Below are 19,701 nucleotides of genomic sequence, written 5' to 3'. Positions count from 1 at the left end.
AGCTACTTAGAAAGGACAGTTTCCAACCTGCTGCACTGCCTGCCTAAAGGTTGAGCAGGTTTCCTCCAGCTTTTGTGGGCTGTCACCACACTAAGATGGATTCTGGTGATGCAGCCGTATAAGCTATTCTGCTCCTGTAAATAACCCTTCACTCATTTCCTCTAAGGAACCCCAGTAAAACTAACTGGTTCACCAAGATGGACTTTGGCGGCATGGTTACTTTGGTCTGCAGTAAGTAGGCGTATATCCTTAGAAATGGTGTCATACCACAAATCTGCCCTGTGCTTTTTTTTTCTTTTTGAGAACTCCAACCTGACCTCCATCTTTTGGCCGTTTGTTGACTTCATGTGACCACGCCTTATCTTTAGGACACTTATATCTCAATTTTAGAAACTTCATGACAGTCTTATAAGTAATAAAGTTTCCCTTTATTTCCCTTTTCCCTTCACAACAGAGTGTATCCCTCAACTGCACAGTTTATAAGGACACTACAACCACTAAAGTACTTTGGCCCTCTACTTTTCCATTGTACTCCCATATCCAGGCTGATAGTGCATGCCTTCTACTTTGTAACCAAGATTAAGTATCCTCTCCAAAGATGAAGCCTTTCGAGCATTATTTACTGTTACCCAGTTAACAGACTAGCTGCACACTGTGGCCGGACTTCCTTTTCTTCAGCTCTAAGGTCTGCATCCATGTGCATCTCACAGAGCCACTGAAGTACCACACGGTCCCTCTGCCTTTCAGCCTTAGTTTTTGAGGAGATGTCGATTGTCATGTTTTTCCATTACAGCTCCCTAATCTAGCTCTTGACTATTTCCCCCACCCAAACCCAGTTCCATAATCACTGCACGTATCACATGTTTGCATTGTACTTGCTTCTTTTTTCATGTAAGCACTTGTTATGTCTGGGATGTTGAATGACCTTAAGAAGTACAAGTATGAAAGTTTGATGTCCAGAGGGATGACATTAGGTAATGCTTTAAGAGCAGGTAATCCTCAGTAGTCCTCATAGGAATGACTTTGGTCACTGACAATATGTCTTTAAAGGGGATTGGCGCGCGCGCTCACTCTCTCTGTCTCTGTCTCTGTCTCTCTCTCTCTCTCTCTCTCTCTCTCTCTCTCTCTCTCTCTCTCTCTCTGTCTCTCTCTCTCTCTGTCTCTCTCTCTCTCTCTCTCTCTCTCTGTCTCTCTCTCTCTCTCTCTCTCTCTCTCCTCCTACCATGATGTCCCACTCACTTATCCATCACCCTCACCAGAGGCCAAGCAATGGGGCCACCCCATCTTGGACTTTATGCCCCCAAACCTTTTCTCTTCAGCTACCTCAGGTATTTCCTTTAGCAATATGAAGTTTTAAAAAAGGGCTGTTAGGGTTTTTTCACTGAAGCAACACATGCTGATGTCTGTGAATTCAAATTGTTCAAGTGCTGTGGTTTAAACACCCCTCTGAAACTTATGGTAGAAGCTAACTCCCTTCATAATTATATTAAAAGGGAAGCCCTTTGAGAGGTGATTAGACAATGGAACACACAGACACATACCCATAAGGACCTAAGTAGCTACTATGAATAAGTATATCTGCAAATCACTATCAGCTGTAGGCTATAAGCACATTTCCAGAACCATGGCCACCAGACACAAGTTGTGAGGAAACAGAAAACCCAAACAGACCATAGCTAGTGTGGAGATTGAAACAAGAATCTAGGACTTCCCAGACAAGTTGGGTATGGTGTTGCCTGGCTGCAGTCCCAACCTTCTGGGGCCCAGTAGTTTCAGACCAGTTGAGACAATCATGAAAGTCTGTCCGTTTTAAATCCCAACATAGAAGTGCCAAAGCTTTGCTTTGTTTATAGAATGACTGCTTATACAAAATACATCAAACATTTGAAGTGGAATTAATGCCAACTGCATCAAACTCTTCCAAATATTAAAAGGGAGCCTTCCCAAGCTCACTTGATGAGGCAGCAGGACCCTAACACCAACACCAAAACCGTTACAAGAAGAGAGCGTCGCTAATGAACACAGATGCAAAACCCCTCAAGAGCACGCTAGCAAATGGACACCAACGTCACATTCAAAGGATCATATACAATAACTAGATGGATTTTGTCCCTGCAGTGCAATGATGAGAATGAATCAATGTGAAATGTCACATAAGCAGAATGAAGACTAAAAACTGCATGACTGTCCCAAATGATTGAGAGAAGGTGCCTGACAAAAATGTGGTCGCCTCTTATACCAAAGACTGTCATCGAAAGAGGGATTGAAGAAAAACATCTCAATATAATAAAAGCCATGCAGGAAAAGCCCATGGCTAACACCACATTTTTAAAATGTAAGATTATGTTTCCTCTAAAACTAAGAGCTAGGCAAAGATGCCTATTGTAATCACTTCAACTTAGCATAATCCTAGAAGTCCTGTCCAGAGCTTAAGTAAGAAAAAAAAGTAAGTAAAGATTATGCAAATTTAAAATAAAGAAGAAGCAAATTTTTTAATCTAAAGATGTGGCAGAGTAAACTGTCATGTTGGAGGGACAATTTGCAATATTAATCAACCTACTGGTGCCCACACATTTTTATGAAGTAATTGCATTTCTTGAAATGCATTCCATAGGGCACCCCAACATTTTGAAATAATACTTACCCAGTTTTCCTCTGAGTTTTCTTTACTGTCAAACTATTAGAGACACTTTAAATTCTCATCAGTATTTCATTACATAGACAGTAGAACATAAATATAGCGGCATAGCATTCAACAATTAAAAACAATAAACACTTAAAATTGATCTAGAAAGGTTTCTGAGGCTGAGAAGGATAAAGCAGTGCCTGTAATCTACCACCGTGTGTCTATGAACAGTGAAGCATATTTTCTTGCCTGTGCAGAAATGGACCAAAGATTTGGAAACTGTGGCCAAGGGGCTTTGATTAGAAGAAATGTTGGCCCATGGCAACCTATTCCTCATTTCATTTTACATGTTGCATGGTGGAGAGCGTAAACCGGGCCTTGAGAACCGTGTCATGCAGCTAAAATTGAAGCAAAAAAGGAAACGCATCTCTTCAGTACCTTAGTTAAATCTTTCTTCTGGCCCAGGTCATCTAGTGCTTCACCTGCTAAAACAAACATTAAAAACAACCGGTAAGTAAAACTGAACCTAGTTTTAGATATTTAATTTAGAGAATAAACTTAGTGTTCTGTTTTGCTTGGGGAGTTGTTTTTTTTTTAACTATGGAAATATTATAATATGATTACATCATTTACTCCTTGCCTTTACTCCCTCCAAGTCCTCCCACATACCCCCTCTTTCTCTATTTCAAATTAATGGCTTCTTTCCCATTAATTGCTACTGTATGCATATATGTATGTGAATATGTATATATATTTCTAAATACAACCTACTCAGTCAGTATAATGTTACTTGTATATATTTTTTCAGTGCCAATTGTTACGCTCTTTCCTGAACCACTATTACTAGGTAGAAAATAAATTCAAATATTGATACAATATGTATAGCCCTATACATGATAATTAATGTAGAGGAATGTTTATGCATAAGATAAAGCTAAAATAAGTAGACATTAAAAATAAAATGGTGAGACATGTGACCCCAGCTTAGTGTGTCAGTCAATGCAAATCAGAGAAGCTTTGTTTTGCAGTAGATAATTACTAACACAGTCCCACAAAGTGACTAAGGAACAGAGAATAAGAGAGTGTAGAATGCTCAGCCCTAACAGATCATCCGTATCACACCCCACCCCTCCAAGGCTCAAGGATCATGTCATAAGAGGAGAAAAAAAAAGACTGTACGAGTCATAAGAAATAGATGACTACAAGGAAACAGTTCTCTGGATACATGAACTCACAGCAATTGAGACACCGTGTACAAGGCCTGCACAGTCTCAGGCCATACAAAATGCCAGTGTGGAAGGGGGATACGGGCACAAAATCACACTCCCGGCCATGGGCAGTCGATAGCTATTGGGAGAGGGACAGTCAGTTTCTTTCTGAATGCAACCTCTAGTGGGTAGACTATTTTTCAGTAAAGGCCCCACATCCAAAAGAACATCAGCTACACTAGATAAGGAGAGAGAGAGAGAGAGAGAGAGAGAGAGAGAGAGAGAGAGAGGGGGGGGGGGGGAGAACACCAAGTTGAGTGAGTAGGGAATATAGCAAGAATGTGGGAGGAGGAGCCAGGGGAGAGGGTGAATGTGATCAAAATCCACTGCACAAAATTCTCAAGGAATAATAGAGCAAACAAAAATAAGATGGGGAACACTGGATGATAGTGCTCCCCTTAAGAGCCACAGATGAACAAAAACCCCGGTGCCTGCCATGGGAAGTCTCTCTCTGATCTAGTGGTCAGGGTGAGTCCAAGAGACTTGTGAAACAATAGATTGTCCTTGGTTACCTCCCAGAACTTGAAAGCAAAACCCTATTGCTGAAGTCATTTCAGATATGGGACCTGGAGGAATCAAGTTGGAACTGATCTTGGTGCCTCCTCCCTGAGAACTAGCTTTAAATAGTCTGTGAAGATACTATGTGAGCTACCAAAGGGAGAGAAGAACATTTATTCCTCGTTTCTGCATGTTAGATGTCTACAACCATTTTTATTTTGCAGGGGTGACAGTTAAGAGATTACCTTGAGTTTTAGAAGAGACTTCGGACTTTTGAGGTGCACCGGGAGCGTTGAAGACTCTAGGGACTTTTGAAGTTGGATGAAACACATTGTGTGTCGTGAGATGACCATGACCATGAGCTTAAGGGAGCAAGGGTGAGTGTCATGGCTTAAAGTATAGCATGCCACTCATAGGCTCCCATGTTTGGGCACCTGGTTCCCAGGTGGTGGCACCATTTGGGAAGGTTTTGGAGCTGTGTGGGACTTTTCTAAACTCTCCTTGGTATTTGAAAGGTTGATACTATAGACTAGTTTCCTTTTACCAGTAGTGAGGTATTTGCATCCACTTGTACCAGCCACTTACATCACCATGATTTCTTACAACAAGCTTGCACTAGTATGACTTTAATTCAAGTTTTACAGATAAGAAAGCTGAAGAACCAGAGTCAAAAGTGGAATGACTATGTTATAAGAAGTCAGCATGGTAGGAATTTGTAACCATGTCTTTTCCTTCTCATGTAACTCTGTGACAACAATACTTGATGTTTCTTTGTTGTCTTCCTGGAGTATAGGTCTAAGTTATGAAGGCTTTTCATCTGCTGTGTGGGAGAAATCTTTGAGCTACGGTGAACCTAGCCAACCTCCTGAAATGTAAATCTCAGGCTCACATGGCCATGGTCCTCTCGTGACCACATATGTGTTCATTCTAATGAAATGATGAAAAGAAGAGAATAGACAGCCTATTTCAGGATTAGAGATAAAACAGAAAAAAATTAAAAGTCTAAGAAGGCAATAATTCTGAGTACAAGAACAAGATGTAGATACATGTGCTGGCTAGTTTTAAGTCAACTTGGCACACGCTAGAGTCGTCTGAGAGGAGGGAGCCTCAACTGAGCCTCAGTGATTGATGGGGAGGGCCCAGCCCCCATTGTGGGTGGTGCCATGCCTGGGCTAGTGGTCCTGGGTTCTATAAGAGAGCAGGCTGAACAAGCCATGTGGAGCAAACCAGTAAGCAGCATCCCTCCATGGCCTCTGCATCTACCTCTACCACCAGGTTCCTGCCCTGTTTAGGTTTCTGACTCCCTTCAATGATGAACAGTGATCTTGAAATGTAAGTTGGTTTGGTCATGGTATTTCAATATAGTAATAGTGAACTAAGACAATAGGTGAGAGTGAAATTTTTAAATTTTCCAAAGTTCAAATCTATGATTCAAAACAAGAATAGCTATACCAAAAAAAAAAAAACAAACAAACAACAAAAAAAAAAGCCCAAGCACTTCTGAGCAGCCTGGGTGTGTGGAAAAAAGAATGTGTTCTATGGCCATATATACACTATTAATCATAATGCATACACATTGAGACAAAAAGCAATATACTTAACCCTTTCTGTTCCTTTCCTGTTATCTACGAGGGAAATCACAAGCCTTAGTGGGACTTTTAAAATATGGAAATTTACAAATATCTTGAGATCTCTACCTAAAAATGTCAAGAAGTTATCTCTAAAAGTAGCCCCAAATAAGCATTTCAACAAATAGTTACTGGTCCATATGCCCTAATAATTTCATACTGCTTCTCACAAATGGTATTGATGAGTTAATATGAAGCAAAAGGATCCAAAGTTTAAAATATCCCCTAATATTCTAAAATATTCTTACTTATACCACTATTTAGGTCGAGGAAGTATTTTCAGAATGCCTCTGAAAATAATGTCCATAAATTTTAATTCTATGCTAGTTACCAGGCATGGTGTGCATATAAGGACATGCAAGAAAGCTCAGGCGGAAGTCATCGTGTCCACTACCAAAGAAGGCAGGACAAGGAACAAGGGGTACAGGAGAGCTAAGGAAACCATTCCTGCATGGATGATGGTGATGGGGTTCAAAGGCAGGGGTGTCAGGAGGCACGACAGCATAGCATATCAACTTTTTCAATCCTTGTTTTCCCTCTAAATCAAATCCTGCTTTAAATTATTTGACAAGGTATAAAGTTTCCTTCTCATTAGTAGAAGAGGAAAATTTACTTTCTCTTGGAACTCCTTGACATCTCAAAATGTCTGACGTCCATGACGTAAGGTAAGAGATCCAGAGTAACACTGTGAAGGTGACACTGGGCCTCCATGTTCTCCATAGAAGGAACTGTCTGCTAACTAGCAGACAACTGTGCTGAGAAGGGCCACAAACAAACAAAAACTAAAACTAAAACAAAAACAAAAAAAACGGATGCTTGAAAACCCATAGATTATTCATCCATACAGAAAAATGCAAAGGGGACTTGGCGGCCCAAGAAAGCATTTCAGGATATAAGTACTAAACCCTAACAAACACGAGCATTGGCATTGGTCCCACAGGGAACAAGGCAGAAAGCATAAAATATTGGCCTAAATCATGAGTCCTGACTCACAAACAAACAAACAAGATAAGCCATGCTGCCTGGAGCTCATCCTTTTAGGGGATTTGCGCTCTGGAACACTCACTAGAGAGCAAAACTGCACAACAGAGTGTCAAAGGGAGCTGTCTCTACACACAAATGGCACCAGGTCCTAAGTTTCATCAAATTGTTCCAAATATGTGCAATAACTAGATTACTGGTGTTCATTACCTGTCAAGTGTCATAGCAATGCTTAATAAGAAAACCATAATGTTTGGGGTAAGGGAATATTATTTTTTAATGATGTTGCTTTTTATTTATTTATTCAGTATCATTAAGAGAAAGAAACTATGCCCTTACCATAGACTCTCCCATTAATGGAACACTTTTTAAAAGTCATAATGTTTTGAGTGAGAGTTCCTGTTTTGTCAGAGAAAATATATTCAATCTGGCCCAGTTCTTCATTGAGTGTGGTGGTCCGGGCTTCAGCGGGCATTGCTTTCGCAGCATAATACATCTTCCGGTCCCAGTTTATAAAATAACTGTGTCCCAGACGGATCACTTCCACACTGTGGTCCATTAACATGAGAAAGGAAAGGAGAGAGAGAGGAAGAGAGAGAGAGAGAGAGAGAGAGAGAGAGAGAGAGAGAGAGAGAGAGAGAGAGAGAGAGAGAATCTATCAATATGTAAACACACAAAGCTTTGCCAAATTTTTCAGGAGTTTCAATAAATAAATAAATAAAAGTCCTCTGTTCTTTGGTCCTAGTGATCTTCAGAGATGCCTCAGTTGAGAATCTGCTCATAAACCTTAGTGCCCAAGTTATTTCCTTTACAGCATCATAAAATGATACAGCTGGCTCGTCAGGAAGCCTCAGACAATGGCCTGCTGGAAGAAATGCACCCTAAAACAAGGATGTGGTTTTACTTTGCAGAAGAAGTCGGCAATAAGTCTCTACTAAGCAGTAAGCAAACTGTGATCAGTCTTGGCCTAAAGCAGGGCTTCCTGCTGTCCATCTACTAGGAAAAGAGTGCAGCCTTGTGTCTTGGTAATGGCTTACGTATTCAAACTCCTGAAAGGGAAAGTTCGAATGTCTGTCATCTGTCATGCCAAGTGGGCTGCCCCAAAGATTATAACAATATGTGGGATCCGTTTTCATAGAAATTTTATTAAGGGTTTTTCTTAGGTTTGTATTATATTGTTAATTGCTTGCACAGAACTATATTTCACAAAACTAAGTGCAGCTTCAATGATAAGGATACAATTTTCCAGGAATCCCGTTTTTTAAAGTATTTCTATCGGTAACATATCTTGGTTTAATTCAACTTTGCTTTGTTTTTGTATAGTTCCACACCACACTCCGACAGATTTGATCCTGGACATTACGTATTTTTATTGATAGGATAAAATTTTAAATTATTGCTGACCTAAAGAAAAGCTTGAGGGTTGGAGAGATGGCTCAGGTTAAGAGCACAGGTCCTGAATTCAATTCTCAGCAACCACATGGTGGCTCACAACCATCTATACTGGGATCTGATGCCCTCTTCTGGCAGGCTGGTGCACATGCAGATAGAGCACTTGTATACATAATAATAAATTAATTAATCTTTTTAAAAAAGAGAAAAGTTTGAAAGTCACATATGTATTTAGCTGAATTCTACCTGTTGTGTGGTTTATTTTGGATGCCCATGTTTATAACCACTTGTATGCATTATTTGTTTTCTGGATCGGTTTGCTTTAGTCTGAGCTTCCTGTCTTTGCTCACTGAATTGCTATATGTGTCTTTGTATATTAACAAGAGCATTCAGTGATCTATAGTTTATTTCCAATCCAAGTGGGTTTTCTCATCTTTACATAAGAAGCCTAGATGATGCGCACATCTTCCATGGGTGCTGAGTGTCATGCATCTAGCTCTGAAAGCACACCGGGCACATTCACATTTCACTCTCAGAGCCATGAGTCAAGGTTGGCTCTGAGTTTCCCCTAAACTAAAATCACACAGCGACTACATGAAATCACATGACAGAAAGATAAGCATATCTTAATTCTGCATGTATTTGTATATTTTCTGTGCACTTTACTTTTCTGCCCCTCCCCCTAACTAGTTGCTCTTACTCAGATTTTTGCAGAGTGGCTCACCATTTCCTTATTCCCTATTTAACTAGAGCAGTGTTAGGACTCATAGCAGGCCAGACCCATCATCTTACCTGCCAGAAGCAGGCAGATGGTGTCAAATGAATAGGTCCTGGCCCTCCAGTCTCTAACTTAACCAATAAGGGCACTATGGCTTGAGAGATTAAGCAGCCAACCCAAGTCATACACACAAATAAGTTAGTGCTGAGCCGTGGCCAGAATTCCAGCATCTGGTTCAGTCAGTACAGGCCTGGCCTTCACAATGATACTGTACAATAATTGCCCCCTTCATGGAGTTTCACTTCCCATAGTTTCTGTTACCCACAACTAACGGTATCCAAAATTATTATATGGAAATTCCAAAAGATAAACAATTTTTGCTTTATGTTGTACGCTGCTCAGAGCAGACCAAATGGCCCACCACCCTGCTCTGTCTGAGATGTGATGGACCCTTGGCCAATGCATCCATCCAGCATATACTGGCCACTCGTCACACAGCAGCTATCTTACCTACCACATCTACTAGTATGGCATTGCGGTGTCTGTGTCCAAGTGCTATTATCACCATGTCTAAGTCATCCAACACACTTTACCCTGACCTTTAGACATTATATCATCATATATCAAGAGAGGCGTGTATATATAGAACAATGTGATACTTTGAAACAGGAAAAAGCATTAATATAAATTTATGATATTATGAAACTAACTTTTATGTGTTCACTATTACTGTTAGTCTCTTACTGTGCCTGACTTGTAAATTAAACTTTGTTATGAATATATATGCATAAAATAGGAGGAAATGTGCATGTATGGTTCAGTAGGACCAGAAGTCCTGAATATCCCCCAGAGGGTCCTGGAAGATATATTGCCCATGAAAGAAGGGCCACTCTGCAAAAAGCACTCAATGCTTTTAAATGTCTGCAAATCTGGTAGCTCCCTCCAAACTCAAAGCAAAATGAGTGGATCAGCCTTTGATTTTCTCATGCTGTAGTACAAGCCAATGAAAATCTGCAAAATTGGGCTTTAAAATATCCTGTAGAGAAGATGGGTCTCCTTTTTGCTTAAGAAAAGAGGATTTAGGAGAGTGGCAGTAGAACATGCAACCCTTTCTTCCACACGCACACACATGCACACACATAATCACAGAGAGAGAGACAGACAGACAGACACACACACACACACAATCTGTAGCTGAGTCTTTCTTAATGCATAAACACACTGACAGCATAGAAACATCTTATCAAAATAAATGTCTTTGCTCACCTGGGATTGTTAAGTGTTCAAAGTGAATCATGCGATCTCACCATATGGCAGTAGTTTATGCATTGTACCTATCCAAAGCCTCTTGTTGAAGGCCTTCAAGCCTCATCACAGAAACACCCAGCAGTTCTCTGTGCCTTTATCACAGTGTTTAAGCCTTTAGGACCAAACGGCCTGACATTTCTTGGACCACTCTTCCCCTCAAGTTGAGATCAGAAACAGTTATTCAACCAGAGGAAAAACCCTCAGCTTTTTATCTTCACCAGCCCAGAGCCACCACAGCTCAGGGTGAAGGGACGTCAAGGTGCAAGGGCCAGACAGTGCAGAGTTGGATGTCATTCTGACTAAGATACAAAATCCTGAACAAATCAGCTCCCCATTTCAAAAAGAGCCACTTCAGAAGATTTGGGGGGGAACAGAAATGAAATAAAATATGTTTCATGCCTTATGCAAAACACTGAAAAAGGAAACAAAGCCACCCATGGAGTGTGGCAAGGCCTCATATTCATGTCACAGAGTGGTTTTGAAATCATAAAAAGCAACAGAGAGAGAAGAAAGTAGTTTTAAGCAATGGAACGCTGTGCCAACATCAAATATGTATGACTAGATACCTATGCAATAGCATCTAAAGGCAGGTATTTGAATAGAAAAGAATGCAGATATCAGTCATTTTTCATGTTCTTATTTTATAGAGCAGCACATGTCTGACAAATACAAGCCAAAGTGAAGCCAAGTACTTTCTCGAAGGCCAGGGATATTATTAGCAATACCAAGGCCAAATCCTGGGCTTCTAATTCTATAAAAGTGATTTTTGTTAACAAGAACACACTAAAAGTAAAATAAATGCTAAACTGAGATTCTAGCCATGATTTCTTTAAAATTAAAAAAAAAAAAAACCTTTCAAATCATTAAATGAAAAAACTCCAGAGCATCACAAAGAAACTACAAAGAGTATGTGTTCTCCACAAAGACATAAACAGTTCGTGTGTGGACAGTAAGCCACTGGGTGCCTGTGCAGATGCTGCTTCTGTCACAATTGATTATTAGGGCATAAAATGAAAGCTACAAAGCTGGCCATAGCTTTTCTGGCAAGGAGCAGCATTTACTGTAGGCTTTATAATGAGATTCAAGCATAAGAGGTTCTCGGTATCGAAGATGAGCCAGAAGCATACAGACCACACAGAGCCCAGGCTGCCCACGGCACCAGAGGGCCTGGAGCCATCTGTGGTGTTGTGGCCAGATGCCCCTACTTCAAGTCAATTTCCCACAACTTGACATTTCAGTTTCCTGACCACTATCCAAAACAAGAGTGAGTTTTGTTCATTAACTTAACTTGTTTCACTGTAGCTCAGTTTTTGGAAAGAGAAGAGAGAAGTTAGTCATAATTAGTGGAGATTTGGAGCCAGTGGCTTTGTATGTTGTGAGTAACGATGGCGAGGGTGACAAGCAGCCAAGTCCGTCTTGGCTCCAGGGTCTCTGGGACTGACTCAGTCTTGGAGAATTGGGATAGAGAACGTCTTAGGTAGATGTACCTAAGTCTTATGAAACACACTTGTTCATCCACATACTTGTGTGGAGAAATGGGGAGGGGAGAAACATATCTTTGAATAAAAAGATCACACAGAAAACAAACATACACTCACACAGAGAGAAAGAACACACACACACACACACACACACACACACACACACACACACACACCTGAGAAAGTTGAAGGTAGATACAGACGACAGACCATTTTCACATCACTCTGTGGAACTAACCTAGATGTTGTAGATTAGGATCATGGGAGTTTCGAACCATCCTTACCTAACAATGGCCGAGAACTACCACCTACCTTGCTTTGAGTCCTTTCTGTATTTATTGATGATGGCTACCAATAAGGGAGACCAATGCTCATTAAGCTTTAGACTATGCCAGCCATTTATTTAGTCCTCAGATAACCCTGTGAGACAGGACTTACATTTTGCCCATTTTTCAAAGTGAAGAAGCTTAAGAAGTGATTGATGAGGTGATTTTCCCAGTGTTACAGGAATCGTGGGTCACAGGACAGCACCTGCCTCCAAATAACTGAGACAGACCCATGGCAGGGAAGCCACATCTCAAAAACATCCCAGGCTTTCTTTTTCTCACCTTAGACCGCCTCAGTTTCACTGGCCAGATTTCATGAGCTTATAAGGCAGTTTATATGTTTCAAAGAAACACATCCCTAGGAAACCACACTAATCAAAGAAAAAAATAGAATGCATTTATTGTGCTTCTAAAATACGCAAGTTAAACAAAATTAAAGAGCCAAGTCACTGTATTCCTAAGGCATGCAGCCGATCATACAGAGGGTACGCGATGAAATGACTCCACTTGCAGTGTAAACTCTCATCTCACCTCACGTATAATGAAATGGGCACAAGCGTGTTGAGGATGATAACATATGACCAGAACGTTAGGAAGCCCGAGAGCAAGGAACTCTTCTTGCCTTCTCTCCAGAAGAGGAAAGTTCTGAACTGGTTCCCAACTTCATTCTCCCAGATTGAATTTCCTATTGCAAGAATGATCCCCAAGCACACCAGAAGCCCAAAAATCTGAAACAAGAAGAGAAGTATAGACGTCTGGTTACAGTGAACATGAGCCCCAAATTAGTCAAGTCAATGCAATAAAACTACAAGTCAATTTCCCATCAGAAATTGCCATTAAAGAAAAAACCAAGTTATATAAACCTTTTCCTACTTACCACCCAGCATATGAATAGAATTTAACATTTTATGGCAGAGGTGTGGCATACAGTTTCCCACTTAATTCTTCCACCAACTCTCTCTGAGACAGATGCAGCCATTACCCGCAGGTTAGAAACAAAATAAAAGGATAGGCACAGACAAGATTATGCTGTAGGTTGACCCCTGTCATACACCTTTACTCTGTGACAAATAACATGCTTCCATGCTTGAAGTCAAGAAGACTCTGAGATCTCAGCACCCTGGAGGGCCCCACTTACCAGCCACAATGTTCAGTAGTGGTTCACCTCGACTGACAGTTTGATGGCCTCTAGAATCACCATGGAACACCTACACAGGGTGGGGGGTGGGGGGCAGCAGCGCTCCACCAGCGGGTGTTCCCACACTGTTTAAAGGAGTAGCATCCATCTCCCTCAGCTTCCTGACTGGGGGTGCAATGTGACCAGCTACTTCCTGCTCCTGCTGCCACAGCATCAGCACCACAACTGACTATATCTCTGAACTGTAGGCTAAACTAAATGCTTCTCCCATTAAACTGCTTTTGCCATGTATTTGATACGAGTAACAAAATAAGCAACTAATACACTGACTGATGTTTCCTGTCACCAACTCACACTTGTTAGAACTCTTTTTTAAAATATGTTTTATTAATTTATTCATATTACATCTCAATTGTTAGCCCATCCCTTGTATCCTCCCATTCCTCCCTCCCTCCCATTTTCCCCTTACTCCCCTCCCCTATGACTGTGACTGAGGGGGACCTCCTCCCCCTGTATATGCTCACAGGGTATCAAGTCTCTTCTTGGTAGCCTGTTATCCTTCCTCTGAGTGCCACCAGGCCTCCCCATCAAGGGGATGTGGTCAAATATGGGACACCAGAGTTCGTGTGAAAGTCAGACCCCTTGTTAGAACTCTTAGCTGAAGATGTGCTTGTACATTCCTCCAGGAAATAGAAGAATGAACAAAAATCTCTCATGGTGTAGACACTTTGCCTTTGAAATATTTGAAATAAGTTGAAGGCAAAGTGAAAATGTGTACCTGATATTAGCATCACCATTACTATCAGAATTAGAAAAGCAAACATTTTGGAGGTACATCAGTCAAAGAGATAACAAAGTCATCAGGGCTGAGTCCAAAGGCACAGCCTCACAGATGAAGGACATAAATGCCATGTCTTGGAAAGGAATCTGTGGAGAGTTGGTCTACTAAAGAGCCCTCTATGTCAGGAGCTCTCACACTAGCCACTTTGGAAACAGAAATGGGTCTACAATGTAGGAATGTATCCATCTCTTTGCCAATAAAGACCATTCCTGATGTTTAGAACTGTTTTCTTCTTCATTCTCATAAATAAAATAGGAGCATATGAAAACAAACACTAGACGTGAAAGAAAAATTGTATTATGTATCTCCTGTATCCTACCAACTTTGTATCTCTCACAGTATCTTATTATTTTAATAGTTGTTACTATAAGTTAACTGAATGGAATTACTCTAGACCATTAAAATTAATGATGTTTGGCATTAAATACCCTCCTTAAAAGTCCCAAGAGAATTGTCCTATTTCCTACCACAGAAAGTAAGGACAGTGCCAGCCTCCAAGCCAGTGGCTTTACTCTGTGACTGACAGATGAGATAGATGATAGATAGATAGATAGATAGATAGATAGATAGATAGATGCGTACATGCATACATATATAATAGATTGATAAGCAGATAGAGATAGATAGACAATATTTAGATTGATAAGTAGATAGATAGAGATACATGGATGATAGACTGATAGATAAATAGATAGATAATAGATGGAATGATAAGAAGATAGATAGATGATGATATAGATAGGTATATAGATAGATGATAGATAGATAGATAGATAGATAGATAGATAGATAGATAGATGATAGATTTGACAGACAAGCAGATACACAGACACACAATTCTCACCCAGAGTACTAGCGTACTACTCAACTGTCAGTGGTTCACTCATAATTTTAAAATAATCATCAACCTGTCAGTGGCTCACCCACAGTGCAAGAGTACTTTGTCAACTTTTAATGACTCATCCACAGCACAAGTGTACACATCAAGCTGTCAGATACTTACCCACAGGACTAGGGTGTTCATCAACCTGTCAATGCTTGTCCTTTTAAACTTTGTCTTACCACTATTCTGCATTAGTTTAGTGTCTGGACCTGTAAATAAAATAAAATAAAATAAAATATTGCAAAAAAATCAGTCTAATGGTGGGAATCAATACATATCTTTCAACAATAACTATGAACATTATAAATTTCCCAATCAAAAGACACAGACTAGTAGACTGGCTCAAAAAGCAGGAATAATCTGTTTGCTGTCTTCTAGAAACACACCTCACCACAAAAGACAGAAACTAATTTAGAGTTAAAAGCAAGGCATGGTGGTGTACACCTTCAATCCCAGCACTCGGGAGGCAGAGGCAGGTGGATCACTATGAGTTCGACGCCAGCCTGGTCCATAAAGTGAGTCAAGGACAACCAAGGTTACACAAGGTCTCAAAAAAATTAAAAAAAAATACATAGGAAATGTGTTCTAGTCATAAGGAACCTAAAAAATAACCAAGTGTTACTGTTCTAATGTCTGAAAAAAATAAAATTCAAAGCCAAACTAGTGAGAAAAGATAAGAAAGTGTCTTAGGGTTTTATTGCTGTGAAGAAAAGCCATGACCAAGGCAACTCTTATGAAGGAAAACAATTAATTGGGCTGACTTACACTTTCAGAGGTTTAGTCCATAATCACCATGTTGGAAAGCATGGCTACATGCAGGCTGATAATGTGCTGAAGGAGAAACTGAGAGTTTTATATCATGATCTGCAGGCAGAAAGAGACTGTGTGCCACACTGGGTGTAACTTGAGCAAAGAAGACCTCTAAGCCCACGCCCACAAAGACATACTTCCTCCAACAAGGCCACACCTATTTCAAAAAGGCCACACCTCCTAACAGTGTCACTCCCTATGGGCCAAGCGTTCAAGCACATGAATCTATGGGGGCCATTCCTGTTCAAATCAACACTGAAAGTCACTTCATAATGATGAAGGGGAAAACTTTAGAATCATAAAGAGGATATTATGACTCTAAACATATATGTCCTGAACACAGAACACCCAATCTCATTAAACAAAAGACAATAGATACAGAGTCACTGATTAAGCTCAGCCCAATAGTAATAATTGAGCTTAATTTGCCACTCTCACCTACTGACAGGCCATCCTGACAAAATATAAATAGAGGAATATCTGAATTAAATGGAATCATGCTCAAAGGGACTTAACAAAGTTCTGCAGAATATTCCACCTCCACAATGCAGAATTCATGTTTTTTTTACATATACATTTATATTATTAGACATATATACAATAAACTACCTATAGCAAGAAGAACCACAAAACAATCAGGAATTATATAAAATATTATATCCATAGTGTTTTGGCTATTGGTATTTGGCAAATCTTTCCTATCTTGGTGTGTCTGAACTTCTGAATGTAAATCAGTATCTATCATACCCCATCATTATCAACTTAAAACATCTATCTAGACCTTAAAACTCACAGGTTATTTTTAATTCACTGGCATAGAATTTTATATATAGAATTCATGTTTTCTCAGCAACCCATGTAATAGTCTCTAAAATAATCATCTATAAGGGCTCAACTCAAATCTTAACAAATACAGGAAAACTGAAATGATGAACACCCAGACTAAAGTGACAAAAAAAAAAAAAAAAGGATCATAGTTAGTAACATGTCTCAACCTCGCCTTTAAATCTGGTCAGTAAAGCATCTTGATTCAACTTTCTAAGAAGCTCTGATGATCCATCCTTCTCTGTTTTCATAGTCCCTATCTTGGTGTAAAATGCCAGCATCTCCCAACTGCAAGAGTCTCACTGCCAGGCTCCACAGCTTCAGAATGGATTTTCTAACTGCACAGAAGTAGGTTGAGATTTATTGACTTTTGGTCTGGTTAATTTGGGCTTGTGTGTTCTTTTTTCTTTACAATTTCTTTGTAATAAAGTTTTAATTTTAAGAATGCCTAGTACCTTTGCCTCCTTTCATCCACTCTGCCCTGAGTATGGATCAAAATTTCTATGTATCAAAAAAAATTTTTTTCTATATATCTTGCACCCCAATTATGCACTTATTTCAGGATCTACTTTCCATTTACAAACATTATATATACTATAGGCAAGAGTCTATCCTTCCCATGTATTTACTTAAAATATTTAATATATATTCTGTCTCTTAAACATTCTTACTGGTTTCCCCCAAGCTCTTGGAATAAAGACCAAACATAAGTGAAGGTCTACACAGTCCAACTGTTCCCCTCCCTCGCCCAGTCACACTCCACAAGCATCACCTGTGCTTCCCGATCCCTGTCAGAACTCTGAAAGGCTTTCTGATGTAATAGTACACATAAGTAACTCCAAAAATTCTACCAGAGAACTCCTATAGCTGCTTGATCTCTTCAGCAAAGTGGCTGCATACAAAATTAACTCAAAAAAATCAGTAGTCATCCTTATACAAACAACAAATGGACTGAGAAAGAAATTAGGGAACCAACTCCCTTCACAACAGTCACAAACCATATAAAGTATCTTGGTATAACTCTAACCAAGCAAGTCAAGTACCTGTATAACAAGAACTTCAAGTCTCTGTAGAAATTGAAGAAGATACAAGAAGAGTGTCCCCCATGCTCATGGGTCAGTAGGATTAGCATAGTAAAAATGGCCATCTTACCAACAATCAATTTACAGATTCAATGCAATGCCCATCAAAATGCCAATATAACTCTTTAAGACCTTAAAAAAACAATTATCAACTTCATATGGAAAAAACCCAAAGTAGCTAAAACAATACTGTACAATAAAAGAACTGTTGAAGGTATCTCCATCCATGACTTCAAGCTGTGCTTTAGAGCAACAGTAATAAAAACTGCATGGTACTGGCATAGGAACAGACTAGTTGATCAATGAAATCAAACAAAAGACCCAAAAATAAACCCACACACTTATGAACACTTGATTTTGACAAAAGCCAAAACATACAATGGAAAAAAGATAGCATCTTCAACAACTGGTGCTGGTCTAACTGGATGTCTACATGTAAAAATGGAAAACAGATTCATATTTATCACCCTGTGACAAATCTCAAGTGGATCAAAGACCACAACATAAAACCAGAAGAGAAAGTAGGAATCAGCCCTGAACTCATTGGCACAGGAGACTTCCTGAACAGAACACCAACGGCTTAGGCTTTAAGATCAACAATTAATAAATGAGACCTCATGAAACTGAAAAGTTTCTGTAAGGCAAAGTACACTGTCAATAAAACAAAACAACATCCTACATATTGGGAAAAGATCTTCACCAACCCTACATCCAACAAAAGGCTAATATCCAAAATACATAAAGAACTAAAGAAACCAAACACCAACAAACCACATAATCCAATTTTAAAATGAGGTACAAAGCTAAACTGAGAATTCTCAACAGATGAATCTTGAATGGCTGAGACACACCTAAAGAAATACTCAATGTCCTTAGTCATCAGGGAAATGCAAATCAAAACAACTCTGAGATTCCATCTTATACCTGTCAGAACGGCTAAGATCAAAACCTCAAGTGACAGCACATGCTGTAGAGGATGTGGAAAAAGGAGATCACACCATCATTGCTGGTGGGAGTACAAACTTGTACAATTTTGGAAATCCATCTGGTGCTCTCTCTCAGAAATCTGGAAAGAGTGCTACCTCAAGACCGAGCTATACTACTTCTGGGCATATACCCAAAAGATGTTCCAGTATACCACAAGGACATTTGCTCAACTATGTTCATAGCAGCTTTATTCATAATAGCCAGACACTGGAAACAACTTAGATGTCCATCAACTGAAGAATGCATAAAGAAACTATGATATGCTTACACAGTCGAATACTACTCAGCTGTTAAAAACAAAGAAATAATAAAATCTGCAAAGCAAATGGATGGAACTAGAAAATATCATCTTGACTGAGGTAACCCAGAAAGACATACATGGTATGTACACTTATAAGTGGATATTAGCCATTTATTACAGAATAACCATACTATAATTCACAGGAAGGCTCTTCTTGAATCTCACTCAGATGGAGAACTAGAAAAGACAGAGAAAGTGGATGAAAAGAGGAGACTGGGTAGGAGAGGATGTGGGGAGGGAAATGTGGGGGGAGCATCAGATGAGATAAAAGTGTAGAGGAGAGGGGAGGTAAGAGGCCTTGGAAAGAAAAGGCAAACCAAGGGGCATCTCTGAGACAAGATGGAGACCTGTGACAAGGAGGCTCCAGGGAGCATATGGGGGTGTCTCTAGCTGAGCCTCCTCCCAGCAGCGGTGGACAGGGAGACTGGGGAGGCGACCTTCTAGCCAGGAAGAACCTATAGTAGTAGGCGAGCAACACCAATCCGCCTACAAAATCTTCTACCCAAAGTTTAGCCTGCCAACAAGATGTGCAGATACAAAGATAGAGCAGAGACTGAGGCAATGTCCAACCAATGCCTGGCCCAACCTGAGACCCTCCTGTGGGAGAG

General features: G+C 39.9%; 1 protein-coding gene across 8 annotated transcripts in view; it reads right to left on the bottom strand.

The window, feature by feature from the left end:
* The window catches only part of ATP8B4 (ATPase phospholipid transporting 8B4 (putative)), a 174,582-nt gene that overhangs the window by 57,127 nt on the left and 97,754 nt on the right, over window positions 1-19,701 (bottom strand). For 7 of the 8 annotated variants that reach the window (XR_014777957.1, XM_084775494.1, XM_084775493.1 and 4 more), the window contains 4 exons: window positions 15,209-15,297; window positions 12,758-12,954; window positions 7,341-7,549; window positions 3,065-3,111 (listed from right to left, as the gene is read on the bottom strand). Coding sequence is in view for 7 of the 8 variants with exons in the window: in XM_084775494.1 (XP_084631620.1) it covers window positions 3,065-3,111; window positions 7,341-7,549; window positions 12,758-12,954; window positions 15,209-15,297 (542 nt within the window). In the remaining variant the exon portion in view is untranslated. The remainder of the gene's footprint in view (window positions 1-3,064; window positions 3,112-7,340; window positions 7,550-12,757; window positions 12,955-15,208; window positions 15,298-19,701) is intronic. The other variant, XM_084775495.1, reaches the window with a different exon arrangement.

Source organism: Acomys minous, assembly GCF_964271855.1.
Source record: "Acomys minous genome assembly, chromosome: 3".
Classification (NCBI taxonomy): domain Eukaryota; kingdom Metazoa; phylum Chordata; class Mammalia; order Rodentia; family Muridae; genus Acomys; species Acomys minous.
Note: the sequence above shows the minus strand (reverse complement) of the source record. Positions and strands in the feature narration are given on the sequence as shown.